General features: G+C 46.1%; 2 protein-coding genes across 49 annotated transcripts in view; both read left to right on the forward strand.

Annotated features, from left to right (window-relative positions):
- LOC103560311 (phospholipid-transporting ATPase FetA) overlaps positions 1-13528 on the forward strand; it is a 129292-nt gene extending 115764 nt beyond the window's left edge. For 16 of the 38 annotated variants that reach the window (XM_070595631.1, XM_070595612.1, XM_070595633.1 and 13 more), the window contains 11 exons: positions 1476-1700; positions 3792-3903; positions 5177-5282; positions 5674-5821; positions 6362-6545; positions 7973-8196; positions 9482-9565; positions 10948-11193; positions 11368-11506; positions 12306-12436; positions 12533-13528. In XM_070595631.1, the coding sequence (XP_070451732.1) occupies positions 1476-1700; positions 3792-3903; positions 5177-5282; positions 5674-5821; positions 6362-6545; positions 7973-8196; positions 9482-9565; positions 10948-11193; positions 11368-11506; positions 12306-12436; positions 12533-12718 (1785 nt within the window). In that variant the 3' untranslated portion in view covers positions 12719-13528. The remainder of the gene's footprint in view (positions 1-1475; positions 1701-3791; positions 3904-5176; positions 5283-5673; positions 5822-6361; positions 6546-7972; positions 8197-9481; positions 9566-10947; positions 11194-11367; positions 11507-12305; positions 12437-12532) is intronic. The other 22 variants (XM_070595642.1, XM_070595645.1, XM_070595646.1 and 19 more) reach the window with 4 other exon arrangements.
- Positions 13529-22529: 9001 nt separating this feature from the next.
- Positions 22530-24595, forward strand: part of RUSC2 (RUN and SH3 domain containing 2) — a 60265-nt gene continuing 58199 nt past the window's right edge. For 4 of the 11 annotated variants that reach the window (XM_070595659.1, XM_070595661.1, XM_070595663.1 and 1 more), the window contains exon 1: positions 22530-22723. The gene's annotated coding sequence lies outside the window, so the exon portion shown is untranslated. Of the gene's footprint in view, positions 22724-23558; positions 23891-24595 lie in introns of those variants that run through there. The other 7 variants (XM_070595674.1, XM_070595669.1, XM_070595671.1 and 4 more) reach the window with 7 other exon arrangements.

Below are 24595 nucleotides of genomic sequence, written 5' to 3' on the forward strand. Positions count from 1 at the left end.
ACCCACTCATGCAGAAGCACAGCTCCAGGCCCTCCAAGACAGGGCTCAGCAAACAGGTCGTACAAAAACAATTCGCCATCAGGATTTCCCCCCAAGCCCTAGTCTGCCTGCCACAAGAGAAGAGAAAAACACACAAGTAAGGAATAAGAAATAATGTTAACACAGGCTGCTATATTATTTGCTGAATGGATGAAGAATCTGTCAGTGTGTGGTTAAACTTATCAAGTCCCTTTATCAGTATCCTGTGCAAAATCAGTTTCTGTCATATTTCTTCCTTATTAAGAAGTCTCTGAGATTGTCTCTCAGCCTTCTTTTTCATAGCTTTGCCTGCCAGCAGTATGGGGGTTTAAGAGATGGCATTCCCTATACATGTTGCCTTATGTTAATTTCACGTGACAGCTAACATCAAACGCTCAGGAGTTCCATAGGGAACTAAGAGCAAAATATCAAGATGACAAATTCTGTTTCTTTTTGCTCTTATAATGCCAAAGTGAATTATTTTGAAGCTCACTTTAGCAGTGATCATGTAGAATTGTTATTCATGTGCAATTCTCAATGCACAAAATGTGCTTCAAACCCACCCTCAGTTGGATATGAGTTCTGCCCTAAGCCACTGACACTCTCATCAGCTCTCCTTATGACCTGGAGTATACTTCTGCAAGGGACCTAGCTGTGGTTAGTTAGGATATATCGATGGCCAATGAGCAAAAGATGCTAACATCCAGTGAGCATTTCAGCAGTGGCCTCATTAACACTGCAGGCCATGGTTAATCAACTGAGCCTACCAGCTATAGATGAATACACACATACATGTGCTATTTGAGATGCCCATTGGATACTTGATGACGGAACAGGGAGAGAGGAAAATAAAATGAATGTATGCTTGTAAAAAATAGTAACACTTTTGATTTGTTGTTGTTGAGGAAGGTTGGCCCTGGGCCAATATCTGTTGCCAATCTTCCTCTTTTTGCTGAGGAAAATTATCCCTGAGCTAACGTCTATGCCAATCTTCCTCTAATTTGTATGTGGGACACTACCACAGCATGGCTTGATAGCAGTATATAGGTCCACACCCGGGGTGTGAACCTGTGAACCCTGGACCACCGAAGCAAAACATGCACACTTAACCACTACACCACTGAGCCAGCCCCTTGATCATTTTTTATAACAACTCCTCCTTTTTACTTTATTACTCCATTCATCCTCATATTATAGGCATCATCTGTAGGAGGTGAATTATTATCCCAATTTGATAAGAAAGAAATCTAGAAGGTTTGATTTTTCCCGGGGTCACATAGCAAATTACCTAACTACAGGTAGAAGCTAGAACCTTCTATTTCAAAGAAGTATTCTCCAACTTTACCCCCAGCTACACTGGCCCCATCCTTAGGGCATTTTGAGAAAGCTTAAGAGTTACTTTCTGGTGAGGCTAGGTACAAGCCCCATCATACTAACCATTGAACCCTATTTTGCAGGCAGACAGGGCCTGTGAGGTCAGCCCAAGCCTACTCAGTGCACACACACATGTCTTCCAGGATTTTGCCATCGAAGGTCTTCGTACCCTCATGGTGGCCTACCGAGAACTGGACAATGCGTTCTTCCAGGCCTGGAGCAAGAAGCACAGTGAAGTCTGCCTGTCTTTGGAGGATCGTGAAAATAAAATATCAAATGTCTCTGAAGAGATTGAAAAAGACTTGATGGTTAGTGTGAGAAAGCCAGGGACAGATTGGGGGCGGCATCAGGGGTGACCGCAGGTCAGCAGACTGAGCAAGGGCTCCGAGAGTGGCCTCCAGCAAATTAATAGGTTCAGGCTCCCTCTGGATACTGGAATCCAAGCTGATTCAGGATATCCTGGATCTTTGAAATCCACAGATAATGAAAAAATATACTGGTTGTAAATTTCATCTTTCTGGTAGTGTTTCTTAGCCCAAAGCTGCTCACAGAAGCTAAGTAATCTGGGAGAGATCAGGATCTGAATAATGCACAGATTAGATAATTCAGAAATAATTGATGAAATAATCAAGACAAAATATTCACTCGTTCATTCAACATAGTTCTTCAGTGCCTGAGCATGTAACAGTACACAAAACAGATAAAAAGTAGCATGTATAGTATGTTAGATGGTGAAAAGTGCTATGAGAGAAAATAAAGCCAAGAAGAGAGCTAAGGAGCATCAGCGTATGTGTGTATGTTGTGGACAGGGCAGAGCATCGTTTCTGTTTTACACAGGGGCTTAATCTTCACTGTGAAGGGGACACCTGAGCAGAGACCTGGAGGAGGTGGCAAGCCAAGCAGATCTCTCAGGGATTAGCTTTCCAGGCAGAAGGAATGGCAAGAGGAAAGGCCCAAAACAGGAGCAGGCCTAACTTGTTAGTTGAACAGCAAGGCAGGTAGTGTGGCTGGTACAGTGTAAGTGAGGAGGTGAGAATAAAAAGACATGAGGCAGAGAAGTAGTGGAGGGGCCTGATGGGCTGGGACAAGGACTTGTAATGAGATATGGAAAACCAGAGAAGTGATATGATAGCTTTTAAATGACCTCTCTGGCTGCCATGTTGAGATTATACTGTAGGGGACTCAGTGCAGACCCAGGGAGACCAATTAGAAGGTAGCTGCAATAGTACAGGTGAGAGATGATGATGCCTTGGGCCAAATAGACGTAGTGGAAGTGGTGAGGTATGGTCAAATTCTGTTTTTGAAAGGTAGAGCCAACAGCGCTTGGTGATGGATTAGATTATAGGATATGAGAAAAAGAGAAGGATGACCCCAAAGTTTTTTTTGTTTGCTTGTTTGTTTTTTGTTTTTGTTTTTGTGAAAGATTAGCCCTGAGCTAACATCTGCTGCCAATCCTCCTCTTTTTGCTGAGGAAGACTGGCCCTGAGCTAACATCTGTGCCCATCTTCCTCTACTTTATACATGGGATGCCTACCACAGCATGGCTTTTGCTAAGCAGTGCCATGTCTGCACCCGGGATCCGAACTGGCGATCTCCGGGCCACCGAGAAGTGGAACGTGCACACTTAACCCCTGCGCCACCGGGCCAGCCCCAACCCCAAAGTTTTTGACCAGACTGATACAGACTGTCTCTGCTCTAAAAAGAGAAATTATTGATACTGAATGGGAAAATTTAGAGATCCCAAAGGTCATAAATCTGCCATCGTCAGTTCTGTGGTTAGTATTTCTAGTCTGTCCTTCTAGAGGCCTAGCAGAAATCAGTCAGTAGTTTGTCCATCTGTCAGTTTCTCATACTCAGTCTTGGTGCCCATCCCTGTGGTCTGCACTGTTGGCTTATCAGAGAGAGAAGGCATAGTGTTGGACCAAGATGCTTTTAATCTAGCGTAGGAGAAGGGCTTGAAAACCCTAGAGAGCCCCAGTAGGTACAAACAAATGAAGTTCATCCAGGCTGTTGTAGGAGTGAAAGAAAAACTGGAGTGGGATATGGGATCCCTTGTCTGGGACCCTCTGCTTCCGGAGACCAAAGCCAGGAACTGTGCTATGAAGCAAGGGAAAAGTGAAAGCATGTTGAAAAACAGTTTGGAACTGGCACACAGCTTCATATACGACTTGTGCAAGTCTTTTGCCCTTTGGTCCCTAAGTTTCTGTGTTTCTAAATTTGATTTCAGTGTGTGGTTGAAAAGCTGCATCTGTTGAGAGAGTTTTACACCACTGGGGTCCTCATATCAGGACAGAGCCAGCTTCCTAAAGAGGATGCTGAGGTGCCAGCTGAGTTGTTGGGTAGCACTAAATGCTGTGACTCTCTCCCTTTTCCTCACTCACCGATATCTCTGTTCGAAGCTGTTAGGGGCCACAGCCATAGAAGACAAGCTGCAGGATGGTGTACTTGAGACAATCATCACCCTGAACAAAGCCAAAATTAAAATGTGGACTTTAACTGGAGATAAGCAAGGTAAAGGGGAGCTCCTCGCTTGACTGATCCTCTTCCCTGTCCACCTTAGCTATTTCTTCTTTTTCTTTTTCATTTTCTTTTTTTCTTAGCCATTTATTTGACAAATACTTTATAACCCAGGGTAAACCCTTACAGGACCCCCAGTCTGGCATACAGTTTGCTAAGCATATACTTTATGCCAGATGTTGTATTAGGCATTGAGGACACAGAGATGAATCAATCAGACATGACCTCTGTTATCCAAGAACTCACAAGCTAAAAACTTGAGAGTTGTCTTTGACTGTTACCCTCTGTCTTGTCCCAAAGATTCATTCTCTCACCACGTTCCACCAATTCTTCTGAAAATCCTTTTGACTACGCCACCACTCTAGTTCAGACTTTGTCCCTGTTTACTTCTGCAGAAACTTCTGAACTGATCTCTGTCTCTTGCTCTCATTAATTTCAGTATAGTCTACATACAACCATCAGTTTAATCATCCTAAAATATACTACTTTTATGATGTTATTCTGCTCAGGTACGTACAGTGATTTCACATGGTAAAGCTGAACTCCACAGTCTGGCCTGGCAAGACCTTGACAACCTGTTGCTACCTACACGTCCTTATCTCCATCCTAACGTGACCATTATCTTCAGCATGTCCCAAACAAACTAGTTCCTCCTCTGGGACCTCTGTTTGAGTTGTTTTCCCATTTGAAATGTTATTTTTCTTCTCCTAAACAAGTCTCACTTATCCTTCAAGGCCTTCCTTCAAGAAAGTTTCTATGACAATGGCAGTCTCTCCTCTGAAGTTTGATAGCACTTGCAGCCACGGTTCAGAACTCAGTTTTTTACATTTTTTTCCTTAATGTGAATTTATTCCAAATTCCAGATTTCTTGGTTTAAAGACTACAACCTAAACATATCTCAGTCCCCCATAAAATCTAGCATAGAAATGGGCACAGTGCTGTTCAAGGAAGTACATCGTGATTGCCTGGAGAAGTGGGTACAGACTGGAATTGCTTTAAGAAACAGGAGTAGGCTTTGTAGAGAAGGCTGAGCCAGAATGATCCTAATTATTGATGAGTAACTCGCAAGTCTGTACCAGGTAGACAGTCTCCTGTGGATTTTTGATGATGGTCTCCACTGACTCGTTACACTTTGCCTGCATCGATGGCAAATGTGGACAAATGGGCTCTGCAGCCCACTGTTGGTCCCTGTGGACACTGTATACCATGTACACTGTGAAGACCTGTCCAAGCCAAAATGCGACCTTGTGTTCCCCCTTCCCTGCAGAGACTGCTGTGAACATTGCCTATGCCTGTAACATCTTTGAGGATGAAATGGATGAGATATTTATCGTGGAAGGCAAGGACGATGAGACTATTTGGCAAGAACTCAGGTACAGATGGGAAAGCTGCCACAGCCCGTCCCTGGACCCAAGATTTCCCACCCATCTCTTTACCCAATATGGCCCCCACCATATTCTGTGCCAGAAGGAAGAGAGGAGAAAGGAGGAGGGGAAAACAAAAAGAACCTAAAATATTCTGGAGAGGTTTGTGAAGAAACATTAGGGCTCCAGGAGTTGGAATGTGGAGGCTGGAAAAGTGTGGTGTGGGGATGTCAGGGTTGTACAACAGTGGCAGGTCTCAGGAGGCAATCGAGTCTGAGGTCCTGGCTGATGCTTTGCAGAGGCTCTGTGTTCACCTTGCCCACGTTCATTCCAGGACACATTTTCCTCCCTGAGCTCTGCGTCTTCAGGTCAGGCACTAACCACTGCTCTTGGCTTTCAGGTCAGCAAGGGCCAAGATGAAACCTGAGTCTCTACTGGAATCAGACCCAGTAAACAGTTACCTCACCATGAAGCCCAAAATGCCCTTCAAAATACCTGAGGAGGTGCCCAATGGCAACTATGGCTTGGTCATCAATGGCTACAGTTTGGTGGGCAACACAGAACTACAACTCTGTTTTCTTCCAAGGAACCTTTTTCTTAGGTCCAACCCACTTCAGGGAAATTTCAAGACCCTTTTCCTATTCCATGAGTCACCTTATTCCCCGTTCAGGTGCCCTTGCCTGACAGATACCTTTCCTAGCCTTCTCTAGGCAGGAATAATGAGGAAAGAGAAGCCAAGGGCATATTCCTTCCTTATCCAGATTCTTCACTACTGATGTTGCCTGTCACTTAAACGAAGGGGGGAAGCGAGCAGGTTCTCCAATAAGTCACTTGGCCTTATAGCCCAGGCAACTCATTTGACCCAGTGAGAGACCCTGACCAGGTTCCCACTGGAGGTTGGGTCAGATGTGAGGGTGCCTAGAACTGACTTGGGGGCTTGGCCTTCCTTGGGGATGGAGCACCTTGGGAGCAGCTATGCCTGACCTGGGTGGTACAGGAGAGTATGGAGAGGAGGAAGGGCATAGGAAGGTCCTGTCCTGAGAGTCCTTTGGGGCAACCTGAAATGTGGCTGTGTCCTGGTGATGCAGGCCTATGCTCTAGAAGGGAACCTGGAGTTGGAACTGCTACGAACGGCATGCATGTGCAAGGCGGTGATCTGCTGTCGGATGACACCCCTTCAAAAGGCCCAGGTGGTAGAGCTGGTGAAGAGGTACAAGAAGGTGGTGACACTGGCCATCGGGGATGGGGCCAATGACGTCAGCATGATCAAAGGCACGTGATGGGTGGAAGGCAGTAGCCCCCAGCCGTGGGCTTGCCCTTTCCTTCCTCCATGGGCAAAACTGATCTGGGTGGCACTGTCTTGCTGGCTCACTCCTGCATATCTTATGTATTGCACATGTATACTATTTTGCAACTTCATTCATCCTCCTCTACACCTGCCTTCTCACTTATTTGTACATGCGTACATCAGCCCATATCCACAGGCATACACACTCATTCAGATTCATGTACTTATGCACTTCATATTCATATATACGCAGATACACACGGCTCCAACAAGAACACATGCATATATTCACAGAATAACAGGCTGTACAACTACCACACCATCTTTCTGAGATAGTGTCAAAGCCCACAGAAAGGACCCCGGGCAAGAGTCACAGTCTGTGCCTTTTTTGAAGGCTGTAGGCGTGAGCATTGTTAGGCAGAAGACAGGGCTCCCCAACCAGGGAAGTAGCTGTGAGGCCTGGATCTTTTCCTCCCTGAGGCACTGTTCCCAAAAGCTTGCTCTTACTCCCCTGACTGAAGGAGAAAATCAGACTTACTGATGCTTCAGACCAGTAGGAGCAAATGGCTGAAACTGGTTTTAATTTCAGCTGAAGGTTGTTTGCCTCCAGCGTCTTGTGGTTCTGTGAGATGTGGACAACGTCTAGAGGTCCTCTAGTCCAACCTCTCTCCCCTTACAGGAAACACTAGTAGATATTCCAGCCTCAGCTTCAATACTAGGAAGTGTTCTTGCTCTCTTCTGCAGTTTCTAGAACCTCTTGGGTTTTTAGGGCCTTAGAATTTTTAATTATTCCATTAAGCAGTACAATAGGTGTATCCCAGAATATCAATAAGTTTGGCTTACACTGCAACAGACTAATTAAAACTTTTAGGAACTTCAGTCTTATCTTCCATCAAGTATAATCCTTGCCTTATCTAGAAAAAGTCACCTTAGGCCATCACTTATTCCTCCCAACAGTTGGATTTTAGCTCCTTAGGTAAACTTAGGTAATTAAATATTGTGTTAGATGGACATCCATCCTGCATCTTTAATTGATTTAAGTGTCCTCAAGAAATAAGAAATTTTTACCTCAGCATGTGGACAGCAGGAAAGAGCCCAGATGGCTATAGTACGTGCAAAGACCATCCAGGACAGCATTGTAGTACTAGCCACGCTGGGCACTCTGGAGTGGCACCCTTCAAAAGTAAGCGCAAAAGAAGGAGCTGCTTTCTGACTTTTAGGGGTGGGGCAGTCCACTAAGGAGAAAAGTCTCCACTAAGTGCGTGCCATTTTGAACTAGGCCTAACAGTATTTTCCAAATGTAAAATAAGGGGTTTACACAACATGATCTCAGCCTTCCTTTTACTCTTCCCAGGCTAGGAGCCCAGCAAACATGCTCTGCAGCTGAGAAGCTTCTGGGGTTTCTTTGCAGCTGCCCACATTGGGATCGGCATCAGTGGCCAGGAGGGAATGCAGGCTATGCTCAACAGTGACTACGCCTTCTGCCAGTTCCACTATCTTCGGCGTCTACTCTTGGTTCATGGCCGCTGGTCCTATAATCGCATGTGCAAGTTTCTCAGCTACTTCTTTTACAAAAACTTTGTCTTCACCCTGGTACACTTCTGGTATGCCTTCTTCAGCGGGTTCTCTGCACAGGTAGGAGGTCAGGTGGCATTTCCCACTATGGTCAACTGGGTCTTCTCTAGTCACCCCCTGCTTCAGCTAGCTCAGACCCTTTTCTCCTCTAGAGACCAGTGTATGACATGCTGCCATCCATCCACAAAGCTCCTCACCCATGCTGATCCCCTCTCCTAACTCTACACTTAACCTTAGATTTCCAACCCTAATTTTTCTGGCCTCGCTCTGACTTGGCCTTGACTCCTACCTTCAGAACTCTCCCATAAGATATTTTTACCTTTTCCCTGACATAGAGACCTAGAGTTTCCAAACATATATAATGGAGGAAATTCCTGGATCTGGGAGGGTTTTTAGCATCCCAAGTAATCTTTATGGAACAGGATAGGCCTCAAGGGGCCTCTGAGTCTTGCCAGAAAGATTGGTTATGGCGTTCACCTGTAGCTGACTTGGAAACACCGCTTTCCTTTACTACTCCTTCCCCAACCTGACACACACACACCCAAACACACACTATTGTTGTTTTAAGGAATTAATTTCAAACTTCAATATGTAATCTCCCCCACAGTAGTAGGGAGAGGTGACACCTGGATTTTGATGTTCTAAGAGGAGTCCTTTTTCCTATGAGTTTTTCAGAAGTCTCTCAAGGATTCCCAAGAGAAACAACTTCAGAAACAATTATCTTGGGAGATCTCTACCACTTTTGTTGCCTTGAACTCCAGGGGAAACAGACCAGTCAGCAGACAGTAGTATTGTATATATATCCCCAGCATCTAGAAAAGCCACTCTGGTTTGTGGGAGGTGTGTGCTGCTGCTGACCTCTTGTGGCTAGTAAGAAATGGAGCACCCAGCTGGGGAAGGGTCTTTTGGTCTATTCTGCTTGTCGATGTTAGAAATGTCCAGTGCTATAGAAGTTACTGAATGCCATAGAGCAAATAAAGAGTCCAGAGTCTTATATGCTTGTGAGTGCAGGGGTATGGCTAGCACTCCCTAGTAGCTACTCTGGACTCTTCCTATGCAAGGAGGGGCAGTGCAGGTCATGGTAGGATTGGTCCAAATCAGCCTTGTAGGGTTGACAACAAATAGGCTTGATGTGGCCTTGCCTGAGACCCAGGGTTCTAAATAGAGTAGAACCAAGGAGAGACTGGGGTCAGACTTCTCAGTCAGATTTCTAAAATCCAAATCCTGCTGTAGATTAGTGTGGTGGTTGGTAAGTAGGGCGTGGAGGGAGCTCTCTTGGACCTGGGAGGTAGGGCTGGGACTTTGGAGAAGAAGAATCTAAGAAATCTCCTTGGTTTTCTTCCAGACAGTTTATGATACCTGGTTTATCACTTTCTACAACCTGGTCTACACCTCCCTCCCTGTCCTGGGCTTGAGTCTGTTTGACCAGGTAAGACCAGCAGCAACCTTCTTAGTCATGGCTAAAGCCCCTGGGCCCTTGAGGAGTATTCCCAAGAGTGAGGAGGACAGTAAGAGCTGAGCTCCGCAAAGTTAAGTGTAAATGGAATAATTTGTAGAGCAAGGAAGGGAGCTCATCACCTGGAGAGGTACCATGGGATAAAGTAAAGAACCCTCCTCCACAGAGAACAATTATCAGTTTTAGAAATCCAAGTTTTCCTGTGTCAATTTTGTTGTTGTAGAGAAAAACATAGAAATTGTACTGTACAGTAAATGAGTGTGTACAAAAGTAGTGAAAAGAAACAGAGTTATTGGGGCAGGACTAGGTAAAGCAAGGGGCTTGAAGAAAGAAGAGACCTATACAGAGATAATGAGATAAGCCAATGCAGGGAGGCCTACGTGAGAGTCCTGAAGGCCAAGCATGGGAGAATGGGTATGATGCCTTGAGTCACAGGGAGTCAGCCTATCTGCCTATGGGGGATACTATCTGTCCCTGTCAGAAATTCCCTGGGCATTGAAGGTTCTGGTGCCCTACCTCGTATCCTTTCTCCTCTACCCCAACCTCCAGTCCTGGGCACATGGAATAGAAAAGGAGCCTCCAAAGAAGAATAAAGTAGCTGAAAGAGGACACCATGAGATCATGGTTCCTGGTCTCCATCAGGGTCAGAAGGAAAATTCTCCATGGAGTAGCTGCCAGCCTCAGAGCAGCAAAAGGGATGAAGTGTATCACACAACAGTCTTATCCAGCTTCAGTGGTCTAATTCTAGGGATCCACAATCTCTCAAAATAAGCCCCAAACTTTGTTATCCAAAGTCCCAGAGTTAGGAGATGAAAATGATCCAATGTCATCCACATAGAGAATCTTCTCACCTGAGTTCACCAGTATCTATGGCAATGGGAGTAGCATCACAGAAAATGGATATCTCCAAGGGACTAACTGGTCCGCATTGGCTTCCCCCTCTCGTCCCACTGGCTTTTGACATGAAGAATATTCAACTAAAGGAACACTTAAAACTGAGGACTTATATCCCAACTGCTTCCTCCATCGCAAGCTCCAGTCCCCACTTCCAGTAACCCCTAATCCTAATTTCCCCCTTTGTTAACTCCCCAATCCTAACTGCCTCAAGGTCCTTCCCACCATCTTGACCTTCTAGCTTTCTTCCACTACTTAGATCCTTGCCTAGAGAGTAGGACTTCACGAAGGGTCTATGGTCACTGCTCTGTTCTCTGGTTCCACTTCTCAAGTAATCCATGAGGAGGCTCCTAGGCAGCCTGGCAGCAGACTCAGTGAGAGGAGACGCCTCTACTCTGATGGAGTTGGGACCTTTTATGGAGAGACCCTGAGCTTTCCTCCTTACCCTCTTGTGCTTCCAGGATGTGAATGAAACATGGAGCCTGCGTTTCCCAGAGCTTTATGAGCCAGGCCAGCACAACCTCTATTTCAACAAGAAGGAATTTGTAAAGTGTTTAGTGCATGGGATCTATAGTTCCTTTGTGCTATTCTTTGTCCCCATGGGGACTGTTTACAACTCAGTGCGCAGTGATGGGAAGGAAATCTCCGACTACCAGTCCTTCTCCCTGATAGTGCAGACCTCCTTGCTTTGGGTGGTCACAATGCAGGTGTGGCCAGTGGTTGGGGGGTAAGGGGATTGGGTGGAGAGTCTGTCTGGAAGTGAGGGAGGGATTGAGGGAGGGTAGGTGGAAAGGGAGCCTCCTCCATTATGGAACTGGAGAACGGAGGTGGCTGATAGGTCCCAGGTTATGGAGTATTGCACATAAAAGGGTACTTTTCAGATCGCCCTGGAGACAACCTACTGGACGATGATAAGCCACTTCTTCATCTGGGGTAGCCTGGGTTTCTACTTTTGCGTCTTATTCTTCCTGTACAGTGATGGCTTGTGCCTAATGTTCCCCAACGTCTTCCAATTCCTAGGTAAGGCTGTGCCCAATGTGTGTGTGTTGGCGGGGAGGGGGGTGGAGAGTGTGAACCAAGTATATTTGTTTAGTAAATGTTTACTGAGCAGCTATTACTATGTACTAGGTTCTGTGGATATAGATATGAATAAGACATGGTCTCTGCCCGAAAAGTACTCAAAACCTAGCTAGGGGAAATATTTTACCTTATTAGAGTTTCTAAGATATTTTCAAATTTCTTACCTAATTTGATCTTTACAAGTATCCTGTGACGTAGGCAGGGCAAGAATTATTAGCAACATTTTAGAGACTATAGATTTTTAAAAATTAGATAACTCAAATCTGGGTCTCCTGGTTCCCAGTCCAACATCCTTTCCACTGTGGCATACTGCCTTATTGTCTCCCATAGTAATTTCCCTATCTCTCATCTCCACTCTGATGAGGACAAAATACAGAGGGAGCAGACATGTAGGTGTAGCGGCTCCCATCTCTTGTCAAGCCACTCATTTTTCCCCTCCAAAGCCCTCTATCCCATTTTTGTGTCCAGGCCAACGCTCTATGATTCCTATAACATACCCCACCTCTCCTGCCCTACCAGCCTTTAGAGGGAGACAAAGGCACATGAATTCACAGTGACTTTGGCTGTACAAAGGATGTCGCTGCAATTCTTTTGCATTCATATTATTTTTCAGGAGAGTAAATTGTCTCCAAATCAATAACTTCCTTTTTTGGACTGGAGAGGTATCTAAGTTGTGGCTGACAGCCCCGTTTCCCTAGGCTCTGGTTCAGCCTTTCTACTCCTGGCTCATTGTTTACAGGTGTGGCCAGGAACATTCTGAAGCTGCCACAACTGTGGCTGAGCCTTGTTCTCAGCGTGGTCCTCTGTATGTTGCCTGTGATTGGGTACCAATTTCTCAAACCACTATTCTGGCCTGTCAGTGTGGACAAGGTGAGTGGAACAGGAAATCTACCCAGATACAATTCATGACCCTCTTTTATTTTGCCTCTGTGCATAAAAACCCTGTCCCCCATGCTCTGCCTATAGGTTATTGACAGAATTCATCACTGTATGCGACATCCACTGCCGCCCCCCATCCGGACCAAAGTGAAACATGCAAGCTCCCGACGTTCTGCCTACGCGTTCTCCCACAAACAGGGCTTTGGGGCCCTCATCACTTCTGGCAAGACAATGAAGGGCAAGCCCAAGAAAAGCAGCCTTTTGAAAAAGTAGAGGCCTTTAGGGAAACCTCAAAGGAGTCAGTCCCTCCCTTGTGTTCCTACAACTTAGTAAGGAGGGATTCGAGACCCTGGGAAACCCGCCTAAACCTGCTTCTCCATTCTTGCTCCAGGGTCACAGTCTCTCCAGTCCCTAGAAGGCTGTGGCCAGGTAAGGCGAGGAAAGAGGAAGAAAGAGCCCCCAGATATCTGTCAGAGTTGCAGCATTTCAAGAAAAAGTGACATTAGGCCTCCCTTCTACCAACCCTTCCAAGTTTTAATCCAGACAAGCAAATGTGGAAGTAATGGGTAAAGAGGGGCAGTGTGAGGAAGGGAAAAGAAGATAGGACTAAGCATCTTAGGTTGGACCCTGTTTCCCATACCCAGAGCAACCATAAACCTTTCCAGGGCCCCACATAGACACATCCCCACCGAGGCACCCTTCTCAGGTTTATCTGGGGACTCAGGGCGAGTCTTTTGCTGGCCCTGGGTTGCAAAAGGAGGCAGCTATGAAAAGTTGGTTGTAAGAAGATGAAGGAGAGTTTCTGGACCAAAAAAAAAAAGGAAGTGGTTCCTGCCTTGATAGGACAGCTCAAGATTTTGCCTTCTTCCCCTCTCTTTGACCCCTTTCACCCAAGAACTGATGCAGAACTGAGAGGGGGAGACTGCAGGGGATTTTTAAAAATCTTTCCTTGAAGGGACATAAGCCATGATTGCTGAACACTTGTCTTCATTCCATAAAATTATTTTGAGAAGAAATTGTATGTACTTGGGAAATTATTTCTAAGAAGTTTATAGAGTAATAAATTGCTTATTTTGAAGTGGAGAGATTTGTATGGTCTTTTGGGTGATACAAATCTTGTATCACAGTGATAATAACATAATCCAAGCAATACTATTGGCCCACAGTCCCCTCCCACCGTCTCCCTTCAAATTAGACCAATATTTTCCTTTTTTCCCTCACTCTTTCTCTCCTTTCTCAGCTCCACTCTACTTTTCTACCCCCTGCTGCTAAACTCTGTCTTGGCCTCAGTATGACCACATCTTTTAACCATATAGCTCTATCTTCTTTGCACACCTTAAACATTGGTTCCCAAAGGTCAGTACTAGGTTCTCTGGTCATCTTTCTCTGTATACTTTTCCTGAGTGACTTCATCCAAACTCATGACTTTATTTACCAAAAGAAAGAAGATTCTCCACTCTCTCTCTATCCTAGATCTCTCTTCTGAGATCCAGGTCCATTTATTAAACTGACTCCAAGACATTTCACTTAGTTGAATCTCAGGAAACTCACACTCAACCCACCAACCTGTATTAATCATTTTTCCCCAAAATTTCACCCCAGGATGCCACCACCATCATCCTGGTCACCCAAGGCAGAATGATGGGAATGACTCTTCCTCTAGTCTGATGTCTAATAAGTCATCAAGTAATGATGTAACCTGCATCTTTATTATGTCTTGTTTTCAGTTCCCTCCATTATTACTACCATTGCCCTGTATAGTCTTTGATCATCTCACCTGCATTTCTGCGTAAATCTCCCAACTCATCTTCCTGGTTTTCCCCTATTTAAATCATCACCAATACCAATTCCAGAGTAATCTTTCTAAAAGGCAAACTTGATCTTGTCAGTCCCCTGCCTTGCCTTCTTTAAGGGCTTCCTATTCCTTCTGCATCAAGTTAAAATCTGAACATTTCATTATTGGGCCCTCTCTAGCCTGTCTTCCACTATTCCCCTGTCTGCATTCACTCCAGTCATGCTATTTCTGATCTTCATGTCATCAAACATTCTGTTTTTATATGCTAAAATGCTTTCTCATCCCCTCTTCATCTAACAAACTCCTAGTCACTCTTTGAAACTCAGAATAGTGGGAACTAGATAGAGGTGATGGTTGAACAATATTGTGAACATACTAAATGCCACTCATTTATATACTTTAAAATGGTTAATTTTTTGTTATGTGAATTTCACCTCAATTTTTTTCTTTAAAGCTCAGATTAGGCATTGTCTCCTCCAAGAGCTTCTCCTAATTCCTCAGTGTGACTTATACACCTGTCCTACTTGTTCTGTTGCTCCCCTGTGCATACCTCTATCAGTGACACTTAGCACAGGGCATTGTAATCATTGATTTATTTGTCTATTCACAGCATATAATGGGCCTTTAATAAATGTCTGTTGAATGAATGGACAAATGAAATGAAAGAATATTGAAATCTGCTTCTCTGCCTATTTTTCTTGTTTCCCTGAATAGCACCACTGCCCAATAGCTCAAACTAGAAGACTGGAAGTCTTTCTGGGCTTCTCCCTTCCATTCCTCTAATCTAATCCATTCTGTTACCAAGTTCCATATACTCTGTCTTAGAAACGTCTTGAATCTTTCCCTTCCTATTCGTCCCCAGGCCCATTGCTTTCATCATTTCTTGCTTTGATTATGGCAACATCTCCCCTCTGGTCTCCCTGCTCCTGATTCTGCTTCTTTCTAATCCATTATCCACACCACAGAGAATGATCTTTCAAAAATACAAAGCAGATCATGTCATTTGCTAGTTCAAAATCCTTTAGTGACTCATCATAGCTTCCCTTCCTTGGTGCTGCCTACCTCTCCACCTTCACCACCGCTTTCTGCTGCATATACCCTCACTTCTGCCATACCAAACTATTTCCAATTCCTGAAAAGTTCCATTATCTTCAGGAGCCTCCATGCCTTGGCCCTTTCTATTATCTTCTCTTAGAATACACTTCTCTTCTTTGTTTAGGTAATGTCTATCTGCTCTTCACTCTCAGCTTTTGTCCCTTCCTCTGGGAGCCTTCACTGACATCCAACCTCTTGCTCTGAGTTGAGTGCCTCTTCCTTGAGCTATACTACCTTGTACATTTCTCTTATTTTCAGTTCCCAAGATTTGAATGTATTATCACTCATGCACCTATTTTAATTGTGGCTTACTTCTTTGTCCTCTCCGCTAGGCTATGATGATCTCCTTGAGGACAAGAACTTTGTTTCATTTTTGTATTCTTATCACCCAGCAGGGTGCTAGCACTTATTAATGTTTTTCAGTGAATGACTAAATGAATGAAATCTACTACCTTGTATTTGTCCTAAATCTACCTCTTACCCCGCCCTTTCAAAATGAATCTTATTCTTCGGTATCTAGTTTCCAGTTGTACTTTAGGGGCCTCTTTTTATGAAACATGGTCACTCATGGTCTCCCATCTAAGGCATTTGTAAAAATACAATTTGGACCAATAATATCCCCCCAAACTCCTGAACAATCAGCATCCCCTCCTGGTGGTTTATATGCATCTTGGGATATTTGAGTCTCAGTCTCTGCTGAGGATATAAGACAGCAGATGCCACATTCCAAAGTGAGACGACCATGCAAGACTTGCAAAAAGGGCTGTGGAAAACGAGTTTGCAACTCCTAATCACCTCACCTACCTTGAGAAAAGGGTCAGAAATTCAGACATTGGAAAGGGATCTTTGGACAGAATTGCTGATGGGCTTTGAGTCCCACCACTAGTTCAGTTCATGTTGAGAGGGTTTTAAGGAAGTTACTTGGAGAAATTGATATGACTAATGTGTTTGGGGGACACAAAGAACTCAACTCATACCTGGAAAATCTAAAAAGCAAGAGAACAATTGGCTATCTGTTCTATGGCAGAACAAGAAGAGGTGGCTGTGGTGAGATGGGCCTGTGCTCCCACTGGTTTTCAGGACAAGGGAGGCATGGGTGCTCCCCGTAGACCAGATATGAGCCATACAGGAGATCTAGTTAGGGTTTCGTTATCTTGTCGGAGAGACAATCTGAAAGGTTGAGGAGACCTCAGGAAAAGGAAGCAGGGGATATGCTGTCAAATGCCTAGAGGTTTCTAATTAAATAGAAGGTTGCCTGAGGGTGGAACTGATTGCCTGTGAAGGAGCACGAAGTAAATATTCTATATCTTGATTTTGGAGGTGGTTACATGGGTGTATACATTTGTCAAAACTCATCAAACTGTACACTTAAAATCTGTGCATTTTATTGTATGTAAATTATATTTCAATAAAGTTGATTTTTTAAATGCCTAGAGATTTCTAAAGGAGTTGTAAGTGACCAACCAACAGAGCTGAATTTACCCACATTAAAGTAACTAGATATAGGAGAAATATTTCCACCAACAGGGAGGGAATCTCCGAAAAACCTACAAAAGGGCTCCTTGAGAAAGAGTCAGCTTTAGATACCTGCCAAGCACAAAAACTAGTTTGTGACAATGTTAGTCAAGTAAGAACCTTCCTCATCTCCTCTCCCTCTACCCTGCTCAAACCCTGGAGAAAGGGGGTTAGCAAGCTGGGAATGGAGAAGAGATAAGTGAGAAAAGATAGACATCTACTAAGCCCCATCCCCTTTTCCCACTGAACATGGCCACCTGCAATAGGGCCAAGCTGAGAAATGGGAAAAGCCTTGATTGTAAAGTTTGAAGTTTAAAAAATTATTTCATTAATCTGGACATCTTAATTATTAAAGTGAAAGTTAAAGTAACAACTACTGGTTGCTATCTAAAAAATGACCAGAAAATTCATGAAGTAGTCTCATGGCATGGGTTTAAAGAGTGAAAGACAAAATAAAATGGTTTTATAGTCATCCCTACCCCACAAATCCCATTCTTTCAAGGTTCCAGTTATATATACACACATATTCCCTTTCATCACATTCATCCATCCATACCGCAAATAATTATTGAGCTTCTACCACAATCTGGGCACTATTCTAGATACTGGAGATACAGTGAAAGACAAAAATCAAAAAGGTTTCTACTCTCATGGAGCTTACATTCTAGTAGGAGAGACAGTACTGAAGTAAGCAAGCTCCTTCAGGTAAGTGCTATGAAGACACTACAATAGTACTTCACAGTGAGAGACTGTGAGGGGGAAATGGTAGCTACTTTATATTTGGTCATCAGAAAAGGCCTTTCTGAGGAAGTAACGTGAAATGAGACCTAAATGACTAGAAGGATCTAGCCCTGCCAAAATCTGATGCAGAGGCATTCCAGGCAGAGTAAATACCTAGTGTAAAGTCCCTAAGATAGGAGCAAGCTTTGTATGTAAGAAAAAGAAGCCTAATGTGGACGAAACATGGTGAGCCAAGAGGAGCGGGTTAGACAGATATGATGGGAAGCAGTGGAGGGCTTAAAGCCATTCTGAAGATTGTTCAGGCTACTCTATGGGCAAAAGGGCTGCAGAAGTGACATCAAGGAGACTAGGAGGCAAGTACAGTTGTCTTGGCATGGCATGGTGGTGCCTTAGACTAGGGTGAAAGCAGTGCATAAATAAGTGGGTGAATAGAGGATATACTTTGAAGATAGATCCAAAGGACTTTGTGGATTGGCTACAGAAGATGCAGGCACTGGTTTATCAAATGATCCCACTGATTTACTCAATGGCTTCCTCTTTGATAATTGGGGTGCTAAATCCATAGATTACTGACTCTTCCCACACAGCTCCTCATGAAGGGGTGGGTCTAGGTTGTCATGTTTGTGCTAGTTGACTTTACTACCCCTAGTCACAACTGGCCAAGACTGGATATATAACCCAATATAGCTTCTTTCTCTGGGAATTAGAATGAGAACTCTGAGAGCTAAATCAGTGATAAGGACAGTTGCTAAAATGTCATAGTTTCGGGAAGTGGGGCCTCTATTTTAAAGTGGCCATGATTTGCTATGAGTATGAAGGTAAGTGAGCCAAGGTATCTAGTCTGTAGAGAGAAGAATGAAGCAGATGTCCCAACAGAAATCGACAAGTTACTGTTTCATTCCAGGAGAGAACCCCATGAAGGGCTTTCTCAAGTTGGGTTCAGTGAGATCTTTTTACTTAAGCTAGATTGAACAGCTGCCAATAACAAAAACACAGAGGCAGTTCCAATTTACAGAGGCCAGGTTTACACTTGTTCCTAATCTACAGCCTCTCAGGAACAGGGAGAGATCGCAGGACCACCTGGCTCACCCTACAGCTTTTTAAGAACTTGTGGGGGAAATAACTTAACCTTACAGTATTTACCACTGCCAGAAACAGAGAAACAAGGGAGTATTGTCCTAGCCCCAACATTTCCCTGCAATTCTAGTCCCAAATCTAAGATATGTGCAAAGAGTTTTGGAGAAGACTCATCATTTGGAGGATCCTGGGAGTCATCCTAGACTATTCGCTCTACTTGACTCCCCGCTGCCCGCAACAACACATTTAATTAATCATTAAGTCCTATAGATTTTACACCCTTGAGATTTTAAAGAGATTTTAAATCTCTCGAGTCTATCTCCTCTTATCTAACCCCTCAGCCACTGCCCTAATTCAGTCCCTCTCATTTCTCATCATAATTACCACAGAGTCTCTTAACTGGTCTCTTTACCTTCCTCTAATTCAATATCCACAGTCCTACTAGAGTGAGATTTCTAAAGTGAAATTCTGTTTAAATAATACAAAATGTTTCTGCCTGTAACAATGCAAGTGATTCCTGTTCCCGGTGGTGCAAATTAATTTTGTCTGGTAGACACTATACATTTGTAAAAGTCAAATCCTCATTTGAACTGGTTTTAGTATCTTACTGGTTCCCTCATTAGTGAGTTTAATATGTATTATTTTATATTTGTATAAGACTCATGACCTTTTTGAAAATTATCCCTTAACACAAATAACAGGAAGTAACCCACACTTACTGAAGCCAAAAAAGAGACAATATGAATGGATAGAATGATGTGTCATGAACCAAGGGCAGAATCAAGCTGGGCCTCAGTAAGTAGTGGAACCAGCTGCTGGAAGGTCCCAAGAACCTGGGGAGTAGTCTCTTTATATCTAGACTTGGCTCCTTTCTAAGCAACAGATTGATCCTTCTCAGCGAATTGGTTTTCTTTGCTATTCAGGCCATTTGGCAAGCAAAAGGTGGTCATTCACAGCTCTCAAATTTCCATTGTAAGTCCAACCATGAGTAAGGGTGTAGTTCTCTGTCCCTCAATTCCAAATTCTCAGGGAAGGGATTTTAATTGATCTAGTTTGGATTAAGTCCCCACCCTGGACCTTTTTTTTTTATCTTGTTATATGCTGCCCTAGTTTTATTTATTTTTATTTTTTATTGCAGTAACACTGGTTTATAGCATTATATAAGTTTCAGGTGTACATCATTGTATATTTCAATTTCTGTGTGGATTACATCATGTTCACCACCCAAAGACTAATTACCGTCCATCACCATGCACATGTGGCTAATCACCCCTTTCAACCTCCTCCCTCCCCCCTTCCTCTCTGGTAACCAGCAATCTAATCTCTGTTTCTATGTGTTTGCCGTTGTTTTTTTTTGTTGTTTGTTTGTTTTATTAATGTTATGATAGATTACAACCTTGTGAGATTTCACTTGTACATTATTGTTAGTCATGTTGTGGGTGTTTGTCGTTGTTTTTATCTTCTACTTATGAGTGAGATCACACAGTATTTGACTTTCTCCCTCTGACTTACTTCACTTAGCATAATACACTCAAGGTCCATCGATGTTGTCACAAATGGCCAGATTTCATCATTTCCTATGACTGAATAGTATTCCATTGTGTATATATACCACATCTTCTTGATCCATTTGTCCGTTGATGGGCACCTAGGTTGCTTCCAAGCCTTGGCTATTGTGAATAATGCTGCTATGAACATAGGGGTGCATGTATCTTTTTTTTGTTTTGTTTCGGTTCTTTTAAGATTGGCACCTGAGCTAACAACTGTTGCCAATCATCTTTTTTTTTTTCCTGCTTTTTCTCCCCAAACCTCCCCAGCACATAGTTGTATATTTTAATTGTGAGTCCTTCTAGTTATGGCATATGGGACACCTGCTCAGCGTGGCCGGATGAGCAGTGCCATGTCCCCGCCCAGGATCCAAACCAGCGAAACCCTGGGCCGCTGAAGCGGAGTGTGTGAACTTATCCACTTGGCCACGTGGCCAGCCCCAGTGCATGTATCTTTATGCATTTGTGTTTTCATGTTCTTTGGCTAAATACCCAGCAGTGGACTAGCTGGATCATATGGTAGATCCATTCTTAATTTTCTGAGGACTCTCCATACTATTTTCCTTAGTGACTGCACCAGTTTGCACTCCCACCAACAGTGTACAAGGGTTCCCTTCCCTCCACTGTCCTCTCCAACACTTGTTGTTTCCTGTCGTGTTAATTAAAGCCATTCTGATGGGAGTGAGGTGATATCTCATTGTAATTTTGATTTGCACTTCCCTGATGGTTAATGATGTTGAACATCTTTTCATGTGCCTGTTGGCCATCTCCCTGGACCATTTTTAACTGTACAAACGTGCAGCTTTCATTGGTTGCCCCACTGGCAGTCCTGGCCCCCTCCACTTCACCACTAGAATTTTATTTCTAAGATTCATATTTGATTTACCATTCCTGCCTCTGCATAAAGACCTTCAGTCTCTCTCCACTGCTTACAGGATGAGTCATACCACTTCTGTGAAGCCTAAGGATGCATTATGCAGTATGACATTTATCTGCTTCCTTGACTGTGACCCAACCAGCCTGTGAGTGCCTAGAGCACAGGGTCTTAGTCTCTACCTCTTTCCCAGAGCATGGAACATAGTGGGCTTCTAATAACTATTTGCTGAATGACCGCCTGCCTCCATACCCCCTTGGCTAGAAGAAGGAGACAACAGGATCCTCAGTCTCCTACACACACCCTGCCTGCTGTTAGGAGCAGGAAGTGCATAAATTCTGCTAAAGAAAAAATTATTCATGACACTTGTTAAAGATAGTATGGCATACTTTATTTAAGGGTGGACCATTTCAGTAGGTATAGGGACCACTGCAATGGGATCTTGAAGTTGGGGAGAGATTGAGGTCAACTAAGACACCAATAAGGACAAGTGGGGATTTATAGCCAAGGAGCAGAGTAGGGATCAGTGGATGGAAAATTACAGTCTTTGATCAGGCTGCTATAATAAAATGCCACAGGCTGGGTAGCTTATAAACAACAGAAATTTCTCACAGTTCTGGAGGCTGGAAGTCCAAGATCAGGGTGATCCAGCATGGTCGATGAGAGCTCTCATCACAGACTTCCAGTATCCTCACCTGAAGGACTGGGCTAGGGAGGTCTGCGAGATTGCTTCTATAAGAGCACTAATAATCACTGGAGCGCCACCCTCATGACCTAATCACTTCCCAGAGGCCCTACTAATACCATTGTCTTTGGGGGTTAGGATTTCAACATAGGAATTTTGGAGGGAAACAAACATTCAGACCATAGCAATTACTAAGAGGTTGGGGGGATTCTTGTTAAACCAACTCAACAGAATTCTTGCTGAAGGCAGCCCAGATAAGATATTGAGGGTGGTCAGCTCCCAAGGGTGGGGGATTTTCACTACACTGACTTAGCAGAATTCTCGCTCAGACTGGAATCTACAAGGACGGAGAGGGAAGCCCAAGGTCGACCCTAGTGCAGCAGAGGATTCAGAGGAGCCTGACGAAAGTTTTGGCGAAAGGAGAGCGTCTGTCAGTTCTAGGTTTTACCAGGGCTTCTCAGCTGGCCTTGCATGAGGTGCTTTTTAAAACATCACAGCCTGGACGCCCCCGCCCCCCACTCCACCCCACTCCAGCGAGGATTCCGATGCAACGGGTCTCGGCTGAGGTTAGGCTTTAATTCCGTTGTTTTGTTTTTGTACTTTCCCCAAGAGGGCCTGGCGCGGCGTCGCGGCCGAGAACCACTGCTGCCGGCGAGGGCGGGTGCGCAAGCGCACCTGCGGTGGGGGAGCCGGCGGCCGGCGCCCAGAGCCCTCCGCCTCCCGCGGCCCCGGCGCGCCCCGCTCGGCACCGCCCCGAGGGGCGGGGCCACGGAGCGGCCTCGCCGGCCCTCTTGCTGGAGCGCCTGGGGCCGCGGGAGTGCGGAGGGGGCGAGCGCCGCGGGCCCGGCCACCCGCGCCGCCCGCCGTCCTGAGGGGCGGCCCGACCGCGCCACAGCTGCAGGGAGGCCGGGCGTCACCAACCGAGGACCGCGCTGAGGCGGGGAACGAGGTAGGGAGCCTGCTCCGGGGCCGCCGGGCTCCGGGAGATCCGTTGCCCTCGCGTTCCAAACGCGCCCTTAGGAACGGGCCTCGGCTCGCCCTCTGCCCGCGGCGGCGCGTGCCCGGAGCCCTCCAACGCGCGGGGCCGGCCGGCCCTCGGGCCGTCACCCCGGATCCGCCCCAGCCGCCTCCTCAGACCGCCTCGCGGAGACTCCGCAGCCGGCCCGCGCGCGGGAGTCGTGGCTGGACCCTGTCTCCCGGGACGGCCCCAGGAGCGCGGCCCCGGCCCGGGGCCCGGCTGCCCCGCGAGCGGCGTCGGGTCCCTGGCCGCCCGTTTTTCCTTGGCGGCGTGCGGCCCCTGCCGCGGCGCGTCCCTGCCGCGAAGGGCGCCGGCGGCCGCGGGTCTGGCTCCCCGCGCGCGGCGGGGTCGGGCGGGGTCGGGCAGGGGCCGGGCGGGCGGCGGCCCCGTTCGTGAGGAGCGGGCGAGGGCGCGCGGCGGGAGGCCTGTGGCGCTCGGTCTGGGAGCGTCAAGCTGGCTGTGCGCCCTCTTAGTCCGTGCGTCCAGCTTCGTTTACACCGCAGCGTCTAGGGCGGCTGTTTGCCGCTTCTGTTCTGTGTACGAACACAAGTGCAGGCGGGGCCGCAGGAACGTCTGTCGGCCAGCGCTCAGAGGCTGCTCCGATGCTTTTCCCTCTTGAGGAGGGTCAGCTGGGCTCCCGTCCGCCGCCAGCTTCCCCTGCGCCGAGCAGCCTCCGCGGCGGGGGTGTGGCGCGGCCTGGGGGCGCCCTGCTCTTCTCGCCGGGAGGCCCGCGGCGCTCCCTGGGGACGCGCCCCGGGGCCGCCGCAGCCGGGGGGGGGGGGGGGGGGCTGACGCAGCGGGGCGGCCGGCCGGTGCTTCAGGAGGGGAATGAAGGGCCTCACCCCACCCCCGAGATGGCAGGGTGGCGTCCCAACGGGCCGCGTGTGCGGCCCGAGAGCGGAGTACCCCCGTGGGCGGCAGGCAGCGCGCGCCCCGGGTTCGGCGGGCCAGAGTCGGGCGGCGTCCCCGCTGCGTGGACAGCGTCAGCCGCAGGCGAGAACGCGGGCCTTTTAAAGGTGGGATCGCAGGGAACGGCGAGCCGGAGACAAGTTCGTTGACTCCTAGGAGGGTGACTCGAACAGGTTCAGTTTCCTGAAGGTAAGACAGAGTTCCGAGGCCTCCGTGTTGGCCCGTGTTCCGCAGGGAAGTAGACGATATTGCTGAGCGGTGAGACGGGCTGGAAAGCCGTAGGAGTCTATAAGCGAAAAGTAATTGGCTGGCGAGTAGTGGCAGTAGGTGAAAATAGTGGTTAGAGTTTCCCAGAAGGCTCCTTGGAAGTTAAGCAGTGGATGGCTTAGGGGAGGGAGATGTCACCTCTGTCCCTCGTATTCTTTTCCCTGTGCCCCTCTTGCTGTATGGCCATAGGGCACTTAGCACGATTGCTTCTCTTCTGCTTTAAGCCAGGTCAAAATCTGATTTCCTTTGATTTTTAAGTGTTTAAGGTCCCTTTTTGAGGCCAGGCCTGCCCACCTGGAGGCTGGGTATGTTCTCACCCATTTCTGGCTTTGATTTATCCTTCTTCACTTTCTCTTTCTCCTATTCTCTAACCCGTCTTTATAAAGTAAATCTTGGATCATAGAAATCCAAAGCAGGGAGGGGCTCCTGAGCTGGATTAAGGATGGACATGGTATCTGGAGACCAATACTTTTATTTTTGGTAACTACTACCTTTTTAATGGTCTTTTCTACTTTTCCCTGTCTAGGCTCCCTCTTAAGAACTCAGTAACCCCAGAACACTCTGAATTATTTGATTTATTTTCTTGTCACTTCTAATACTTCATAGTGTTGCCAGGTAAAATGCAAG

This window comes from Equus przewalskii, chromosome 26, assembly GCF_037783145.1.
Source record: "Equus przewalskii isolate Varuska chromosome 26, EquPr2, whole genome shotgun sequence".
Lineage (NCBI taxonomy): Eukaryota > Metazoa > Chordata > Mammalia > Perissodactyla > Equidae > Equus > Equus przewalskii.